The 9,648-nt window shown below is 35.6% G+C and overlaps 2 protein-coding genes across 2 annotated transcripts; both read left to right on the top strand.

The window, feature by feature from the left end:
- The first annotated feature begins 1,308 nt into the window (after positions 1 to 1,308).
- Positions 1,309 to 2,274, top strand: LOC113881216 (olfactory receptor 14J1). The gene has a single exon (XM_027524050.1). It carries the CDS (start codon positions 1,309 to 1,311, stop codon positions 2,272 to 2,274), a length of 966 nt encoding a protein of 321 aa, XP_027379851.1.
- A 4,542-nt stretch (positions 2,275 to 6,816) lies between these two features.
- Positions 6,817 to 7,831, top strand: LOC113881473 (olfactory receptor 14J1-like). The gene has a single exon (XM_027524497.1). The coding sequence runs from the start codon at positions 6,869 to 6,871 to the stop codon at positions 7,829 to 7,831; it is 963 nt and encodes a 320-aa protein (XP_027380298.1). The 5' UTR covers positions 6,817 to 6,868.
- The last annotated feature ends 1,817 nt before the right edge of the window (positions 7,832 to 9,648 follow it).

The raw sequence follows: 9,648 nt of genomic DNA, 5'->3' as shown, positions 1-9,648 counted from the left end.
TCAGTGGGAAGTTAAAATGTCTCTGGGTCTATGCTCACTGTTTAATCTTATATGAAAACATCTCAGTCCTTTCCCTACATGAAAATTACAAAGATCAAGCCGCCAGCTCAATTCTAGAATAAAGATGTCCACTTTTAGGATTAAAAGAGATTGGTTCCTACTGACGAAGATCAGCTCTGGTGAGTGAAACTTCTCTATATTTTATGAAACATTTTATAGCTGTGCTCCAAAATTTCTATATTTCCTTTCACATTTCGTTTGTTTTTTAAACCATGTTTTTCATGCTTTTGTACCCATTAGTCCTCCCAAATGCTTCTAGCAAATCCACAAATGACCCTCACAATGGTAAATTCAATACTTTTATTGTTATTTTAAATTTCCTTTCTTACATTAATGAATCTACTGTACATGGGGGCTTCTCTGGTGGCTCAGTGGTAAAAAAAAAAAATCTGCCTGCAATGCAGGAGGTGCAGGAGATGCGGGTTTGATCCCTGGTTTGGGAAGATCCCCTGGAGAAGGACATGGCAACCCACTCCAGTATGCTTGCCTGCAGAATCCCTTAGACAGAGGAACCTGGTGAACTGCAGTCCACAGGGTCACAAAGAGTCAGACACAACTGAAGCAACTTAGCACACACTGTACATTTTTTTTTTTAAACATCTGTCTTCCATTGGCTCTATGATGTCACTCCTTACAGGTGTTCTTCTGTAAATATTCTTTCTCAGTCTGACTCAGTCCTCTTCTCTACATCTATTTAAATTTGATGGCATCTAAAAATCTATCCTCAGACCTCATTTCCATTCTTTTTTTAACTCAAAAGTATTCTTGTAAGAGCACTCTTACTGAATTGGGGGTGTTTCAAGCACTGCCATAGTCTTCTGAGTTCCAAATCCTCATATCTAACTTTATGGTTGGCACACCTCTGACTGGGATTCTCCCATCAGAACTCGTTTCTTCTCCCAATCATCTCCCTGTCACTGTTATCTGTTTCAAAAAATAGGAAAATTTATCTTTCATCTGCACATTCATCTTATCTGCTTATTATCTCTCCAGAAAGTTCTCATAACTTTTTTCAACCTATGTGAAGCTGTTGATCACATTTAGAAGTTCAATTTTTGAAAAAAAGGCTAAAGATTTTTCTGAATTAAATATTACCTCATTCCCATGAAGATAAATTTGTCTTGATTTTAGTAGCTCTTTGCTGAGTACACTTAGTTACTTGACTAATAACTGTATCAATATCATACATTCTTTCCTGCTGTTCTTTGGCTTCCTAAACAGAGTCATCCTTGCTATCTTCAGAGTGACATGGCCAACCTGACCTCAGTGAGTGGATTCCTCCTCGTGGGGTTTTCTGCTGACCATAAGCTTCAGATTTTACATGCACTGCTGTTTTTGATGACATACCTGCTGGCCTTGACAGGCAACCTCCTCATTATCACCATAACTACCTTGGACCATCGCCTCCATTCCCCCATGTATTACTTCTTGAAGCACCTCTCTTTTCTGGACCTGTGTTTCATCTCTGTCACAGTCCCCCAGGCCATCGCAAATTCACTTATGAACAATGGTTACATTTCCCTTGATCAGTGCATTCTTCAAGTTTTCTTCTTCATAGCTCTGGCCTCGTCAGAAGTGGCCATCCTCACAGTGATGTCTTATGACCGGTATGTAGCCATCTGTCAACCACTGCAATATGAGACCATTATGGACCCCTGTGCCTGTAGGCATGCAGTGATAGCTGCGTGGGTTGCTGGGGGCCTCTCTGGGCTCATGCACGCAGCTGTTAACTTCTCCATACCGCTCTGTGGGGAGAAAGTCATTCACCAATTCTTCTGTGATGTTCCTCAGATGCTGAAATTAGCCTGTTCTTATGAATTAATTAATGAGATTGCAGTGGCTGCATTCACAACCTCAACAGCATTTATTTGTTTGATCTCTATTGTGCTTTCCTACATTCGCATCTTCTCTGCAGTGCTGAGAATTCCATCAGCTGAGGGAAGAACCAAAGTCTTCTCTACCTGCCTACCCCACCTATTTGTAGTCACCTTCTTCCTCTCAGCTGCAGGCTTTGAGTTTCTAAGACCTCCTTCTGATTCCCAGTCAGCTATGGATCTCATGTTCTCCATCTTCTATACTGTGATACCTCCAACGCTCAATCCAGTTATCTATAGTTTACGGAATGAAGCCATGAAAGTGGCTCTGAGGAAGATACTGTCAAAAGAAGAATTCACTCAGAGAAAGATGCATTTAAAAGCCATTTTTAAACTCTAAAGTACCATACAAATAAAAGGTACTGTTACTATGTTTCAGACTGTAGGAGGAATAAATCTGATTTCTTTCCAGAACTCCCTTCTAACTTTTCCGTTCTTTATAGTCTTCTCAAAACATAATTCTTCAGAATTTAAGATGCTATGGTTCTAGGGATATTGGTCTTCTTTCCACAAGTTCAATTTTTATTTTTAGGCATCTTACAGCATTTTTTCTGAAATAAAAGAGAAAAGGCAATTCGTTTGGGACTTGGTGAGCATAATTTAAAGCTGGCTTTTAGAGATACATGTGTATAGCTGAGTCCCTTCATTGTTCACCTGAAACTATCACAACATTGTTAACAAATAGATTCCAGACTGCTGCCAAATAAGCTGATTGCGTTCATGAGATAGTGTATCTATGGTGTATTATGTGATTTCCAACAGACCTCCAGGTTTCTTTTGTGCATTAAGTACCCATATTAATTTTCCCTTCCTTTTATGTATTATAATAGCTTTCCCCATACCTATTTATTCAGTCTCTAATAAATGTCAGGTATATTACATACATTTTCCTTTTAATTTTATCAAGCAACTGTTCTACCTATGCCCCATTCTGTCAATTAGGACACTAAATTTAGAGGAGATTAATTTCTTGAGACTTCTCAAAGAATAGCAAATATGTGATTCAAAGTAATATTTGTCTGATTCCAAGCTCACTTATTTGCCTCTACTCATTGCAAATGATTTGTTTCTCCATGTGTGTGCATGCTAAGTCATTTCAGTTGTGTCCAACTCTTTGCGACCCTACGTGAGTATACGTGTTTTTGTATCATCTGTAAAAATAAGCATATTCTACTATTATACACTAATGAGATAGCCTTCAGCAGAATGCTGTTGTAGCCTTTAAAACAGTAAATCTATGTCCTTACAGCTTCAGAAGAAGCCTTTGTAATATAAATTGAATAAATTTATAGTCATATGATTATTACTGAAAAATATTAATAAAATATATAAAAGATGGTAAGAGAATTCAGAAATTACAAAACAGCATCATGGACTTACATTCATTTTTAAGTATACTTATAAAGTAGTTGCATATATTTAAATAATAAATTTATTATTTATAAATTATATATTATTTATAAATAATAAATTTAATGGACTGAGCCTCTTTATGAGATTTTCAGGTACTGTTGCTAAATTTGTTTTAGGATCTTTTAGTAGATAGTTTTATATTTATTAGAGACCACAATGGTTGCCCAAAATAGCTGTTCTAAATCTGAGATGCAATGCATAGGCCTCAATTTCTATAAACAATGATTTCTAGTTTCCCAGGACACGTGACATTAAAAATTTCTTTTAATGTTTAAAATCTTGTTTGCCTTTCTGGAATGCATAATTTAACTATTACAGCAGCTCTCTAAATGTGGCATTCAGTCCATCAGCAGCAGCATCAGGCAGTTTGTTAGGCATTCAAATGTATGGAGGTAACATGAAACCTTCTGAATCAGAATTACTAAATGTAAGGTTTAGGTACCTGTTTTATCAAGCTCTCCAGGAGATCCATACCTCTGCTAAAGTTTGCAAACTGCTGAACTAGGAACAAAATCTCCACAGTTTACCAAGTCACTCCCCCTCTGTGTGAAAAGTTTCGAGTCCCAGGTGACAGAGAAAGAGAGAAAATGAAATAGTCTCATCATTCAGTTCAGGCTTCCATTACAAAAGATGGGGGGATAAAAATCCCCAAAGCAACAGAAACCTTGGGTTCTCAAGGGAAACAACCTGTTTTAAAAGATGTCATTGTAGATGAGAAAGGTCAGAATTTTGTGATCAGCTTTCATAACTACCCACACACCAATAGTGGCTGTGGTAAGTTTTACAATCTTGAATGAGGAAAGAGAAAAATGTTTTATGGAAATTGACAGAACGTTATATTCTTCAAATTGAATTTGAAAAAGCAAGACTATTCATTCTAACAAGGAAAATGAGCTGTTAATAAAGGTCATAGATTTAATTCACATGAATATATTACAAAATTAGCAATTTAAGAAAAGTCAATAAATTAAGAAAGGTTCATATTTTATATGTTTATATAAACATTCAGTAAATAATTACACTATAACATATATAGTACTTATATTGTACTATAACAGTAGAGTAACTGTACTATAGTGATATCATAGTCTCTGATATCACCATGAAAGAAAAAGCCTTGTATAGATAAATGTTCAGTGTAACTTTGTCTTTTTTCCCCAATGTTTCTGCGTGTCTTCCATAAATACTCAGAGATTTTAGATGTAAGACAGTGGTATGAATTGCAAAGGAAAAGGTTTGGTGCTTAGATTCAATTCTGTCATTTAAGTATTCTGAATCTTATTTTTTTCTTTTAAAAATAGAGATTAAAACGCTTAGGCCATAGAAGATAAAAAAATAAAACTTGAGGCATATTTTATGACAAACTCTAGCATGGTGTCTGTCTCATGAAAATGAATGCTCAAAATTTTTCAGACAGTTGATAATCACTGGTGGAAATTTGTCAGACTAAAATACTTAATGTACCAATATCAAAATTAAGTATGGATAATGATGTCATTTATTATTTTATCAGTTCAAGGAAAAGAGAAACAAAAAAACAGGCAGCAACTGCCTCTCCAAGGCAGAAAGGGAGAAACTGTTGAAAGCGTAGCCTTTACTCTTTAATTCTTTCTGTTTTCTATTAGCTGTGAGAGACTTTAATAAAAATGGAGTAAGAGGGTGATATTCTATAGTAACTTTGCAATTCACACCCATAGAGAAAGAGAAAGACTTTTAATTTGGCAGCCAAAGCAAAAGTTTAAAAATTTAAATTTAATGTAATATAAAATTGTAAATCTAATACTATTGACCCCTGCTGGTAGAAGGGGCGGGGCAGATGTTGAGTTCATTCTTCATAGAGGAGGTTGATTTCCAAAACCTGAATTAATGACACACACACACACACACACAGAAATTTCTGGTGAGATTTCATATCTGTCGTTCATTCGCTAGTCATATCTAAGAGAATCTTACTTAGATCAGCACCCCACCCCCATTTCTCATCAGTCTGAGAGGCTTTTGTTAGTTCAGTAGCCTCTCTCATTTACTTTCTTTTTCTCTTCTCTAATGTCAAACTTTCCTGCTCATAGTTCAGATTTATTCTGTCTCCCTTATGTCTCCTCTGACGCCTCTTTTCCTCCTGCCCTCAATCTTGCACATGGTTCAGAATAAAACTCAAAGATATTGCTTCATTCAGCAGTTTTTTGTTTTATTTTTTTTCCCCCCAGCTGCTGCCTAGAACTCACAGGCAGAGAAAAAAATTAAGGAATATGAAAGGTTCATGACTAAGTGACTGGTCAGTTCTCATATGCTGAGGTGTATTTTAATGAATGAAGAACTTTTGTTTATCTCCACCCTGCAAAGCCCAAAACACTATACAATGGCCTAAAACTTGATTTATTTCTTTTGTGAATTGTAGATCACTTTATACCTTTTTAGAGTGTCTTTCTGAAGTTGTATATTGGGTTTTTGAAAGTTTTCCTTCCACATTAAAAGCCACCTCAGAGCAATCACTCTTTCTTCTTCTTCTTTGCAAATACCTTTTGCATGTAGTGGGCTTCTCTGGTGACTCAGACGGTAAAGCGTCTGCCTGCAGTGCAGGAGACCCAGGTTCGATTCCTGGGTTGGGAAGATCCCCTGGAGAAGAAAATGGCAACCCACTCCAGTACTCTTGCCTGGAAAAGACTGAGGAGCCCGGTAGGCTACGGTCCATGGGGTCGCAAAGAGTCGGACATGAATGAGTGACTTTACTTTCACTTTGCATGTAGTAAATAGTCAATACATACTTAATAACTTTAGCTGAAGACAATGTGAAGAGAAATGAAATGAAATGAAATTTCAAAGAGAAAACTCTTAGGTACCAGAAGAAGCCCTAGACAGATTAACACTAAATCTGATAGTGAAATGTAAGTAATTCCTTTGTAAAAGTTTTTTTGTTCTTGATTTCAAGATGTGATTATTAAATAAAATGTTAGCTAGAAAGGCAGTAACACTGCATAATTTGGTTGTTGGCCTCACAATTATAGGAACTTTCTCTTTATTAGAATGGTTTGCCAGGGAAGAACCTTAGATATCATCCCATCCAACCACAATTCCTCTAAAGGGCCCTTCAGAATACTAAAATAGAGCAATATAATCTATCCAATTTTGTGAAACCCCTAATTAAGAACTGATCACTTAATTTCTATTCTTGACTTAAAGCAAAACAACAAGTTTCACTTTGTGGAAATGGAATAGTGTTTTTAGTGGCGGAAATGCAACCATTTTTCTGTGATAGGACCAGTGACTCTGATCGCATTTGCACTCAGGTTTACTTTTGTTTTCTGTAAGCTCCCTGAACACAAGATATACGTATACATCTTGTATATCTTGTGAAGACCTTTGAGTCCCCATCATCTAGGGCACAGCTGATGAATGACAGGTACTCAAAAATTAATTGTTGAAAGAAGCATTGATGAATAAATGAATATTTTAACATCTCTCTACTGCATTTCCTCCATCCTTTTTATCTTCCAGCTGCCAATACAATTTGTACCTTCAAAATGGTTATGGCAAATGTAACCACAATGAGCGGATTCCTCCTCATGGTGTTTTCCAACAACCGTGAGCTGCAGATCTTACATGCATTGCTTTTCTTGTTAATATACTTATTAACCTTAGCAGAAAACCTCCTGATTATCGCCATCACAACTCTGGACCAACATCTCCAAACCCCGATGTATTACTTTTTGAAACACCTTTCGCTCCTGGACCTCTCCTTCATTTCTGTCACGGTCCCCCAGTCCATTGACAATTCACTGACAGGCAATGGCTATATTGCCCACGGTCAGTGCATGCTTCAGGTTTTCTTCTTCACAGCTTTGGCCTGGGTTGAGGTGGCCATTCTCACAGTGATGTCTTATGATCGCTATGCCGCCATTTGCCTTCCGCTGCACTACGAAGACATTATGGATCCCAGAGCCTGTAAGCGGGCTATGATAGCTGTATGGCTGAGTGGTGGCATCTCTGGAATCTTGTATACAGCTGCCACCTTCTCCATCACATTCTGTAAGGCCAAAATAATCCACCAGTTCTTCTGTGATATCCCCCAGTTGCTGAAGCTCTCCTGCTCCAATGATTACCTAGGCGTGACTGGAGTGGCTGCTTTCACTACGATGCTGGCGTTCATCTGCTTCGTCTCCATTGTTCTTTCCTATGCGCACATCTTTTCCACAGTTCTAAGAATACCCTCTGCCAAGGGCCGCTCCAAGGCCTTCTCTACCTGCCTGCCCCACCTCTTTGTTGTGTCATTTTTTCTTTCCACAGGCATTTTTGAGTTCCTAAAACCAACTTCAGATTCTCCAACTGCTTCTGACATTATCATATCTATCTTTTATACAGTAGTGCCCCCAACACTGAACCCTATGATCTACAGCTTGAGGAACGAAGACATGAAGGGAGCTTTAAGAAAGTTACTGTTCCATGGTGAATTCACCAGGAAAAAAACTTTTTTGTCCTGTGGTTGATGGCTGTCCAATATTACACACAGGAGCATATTTAATAACTGGAATCCATTATATATAAATGGTAAAGACTGCCAAAGCGTCAGACATGACTGAGCAACTGAGCATTCATGTAACATGTATACAGTAATGTTGAGGAAAAACAACACTTTTTTCCCGGTTGATAAGCCAAATGCTATGAGCACAATCATAATGAAAATGCTTCATTTGACATCTTCACTTTTTGAGACGCTGAAATAAGACTTTTTGTTATTCTTTCAAAGTAAGAGAAAATAAACAATTATATATAATATTTTAGTGTAGGTCCACTACTTTCCTTTTCCTCCCAATACGTATAGACATGCAGACACAAACACGTATCAGGTCATACCAACAAACACAGCACTTTTGGAAAAACAGCATAGGCAAAATTACAGCAATAATATTAATAAACAGTGACCAATTGTTTAATTCCAAATGTCCATTTAAATTTTTGTCTTTTAAATGCCAAGTTTACATGCTGATACAAATATATACAATTATTATGCATATTTAAGTAGTTTCACTAATACAATTTTCTTGAATACACAGAATTCAATGGAATTCATATCATAATACATTTAACCATTCACCTATTTTATACATATATATTTTTTCCAATTATTCATTCATGCTAGAAATTGAATTTCTACTCTTCATAATTCCATGGACTAGGATTGTTGAGACAAAGCATGTGAAATGTTAAGCTGCTTTGAGTATGTGACTGTATTGTTTTCTAAAAATGTTAAATCATTTTATGTGGCTATTAGGAATGTGTGGCCATGTCAGTTCTACAAGTCTCCTGTGATTTATGAATTCATACAACAAACATGCAGAGAGATTCTATTAGGTGGCTGAAATCATAACAGGTGCCTGGAACATAAAAGTGTATAAAATAGACACACATTGGGTAGTGCGGAGATTTTTCATCTTTATAGCTGCAATATTTTAACTTTAATTATTTTGAATGTGATAGATGAAGAAATTAAATATATTACAATTTTTATTTTGCTCTCATATTATTCATTTTAATTTTAAATATTTTTATTCTTTATCCATTATGTAACAAGTTGTATAAATCTTAGAAGTCTGTGTTTTATAACAGCGAAAACCATTTTCTCAGTCCCTCTTTAACTTTATTATTTTAATTTTCTTTACTATGCAATCTCATATAATTTGATATGAGTTTCTAAAGGTTGTAGCAACAAAGCTTAACCAGTCTAAGTTACCAGGGATAGTCTTAAGTGACTAATAATTAAATCTTTTTTGTTAGTTATTAGACTCTTCAATCCATCTGCAATAATGTATAAATTATATTTTTTATGCTACACACCAACTAAATATGTTAATTTATGAAATATTTCTTTTATTGACCTATTATTTAATGAGCCCACTGAATTATAAAGTATGTCAATTTTTATTTCCATTTCTATGCTTTCAAATTTTTATTAATCTATGTTTATGTATTTAAGCTAGTTAAGTAATATTGTATTTTTTTTTTACTGTAGTGATTTAGGTAGAGGACTATTCTTTGATTTACAAAGTATTTTTATTGCCTTGTATTCTTAATTTGAACCTCTTCATTCAGTTCAATAAATATTGCATTTGTTCTTGAGAGCATTCAGTCATTCAAAATTTACAAATTAACTTGGGATATGTACTCTGTTATATAGTTTCTTTTAACCAAAAAATACTAAAGTGTTTTATACTAAATAATATTTTGTTAATTCTCTTTATGAAAGTAGCTCACATTTCTCAATAGCCTTTTTCTATGATTTTACATTTGTGTGGTTACTATCAGA

This window comes from Bos indicus x Bos taurus, chromosome 23, assembly GCF_003369695.1.
Source record: "Bos indicus x Bos taurus breed Angus x Brahman F1 hybrid chromosome 23, Bos_hybrid_MaternalHap_v2.0, whole genome shotgun sequence".
Taxonomy (NCBI): domain Eukaryota; kingdom Metazoa; phylum Chordata; class Mammalia; order Artiodactyla; family Bovidae; genus Bos; species Bos indicus x Bos taurus.
This window is presented reverse-complemented; position numbering and strand designations above follow the sequence as displayed.

Coding starts and splice junctions, on each gene's coding strand:
- LOC113881216 (XM_027524050.1), top strand. CDS start 1,309: ATGGCCAACCTGACCTCAGTGAGTGGATTCCTCCTCGTGGGGTTTTCT.
- LOC113881473 (XM_027524497.1), top strand. CDS start 6,869: ATGGTTATGGCAAATGTAACCACAATGAGCGGATTCCTCCTCATGGTG.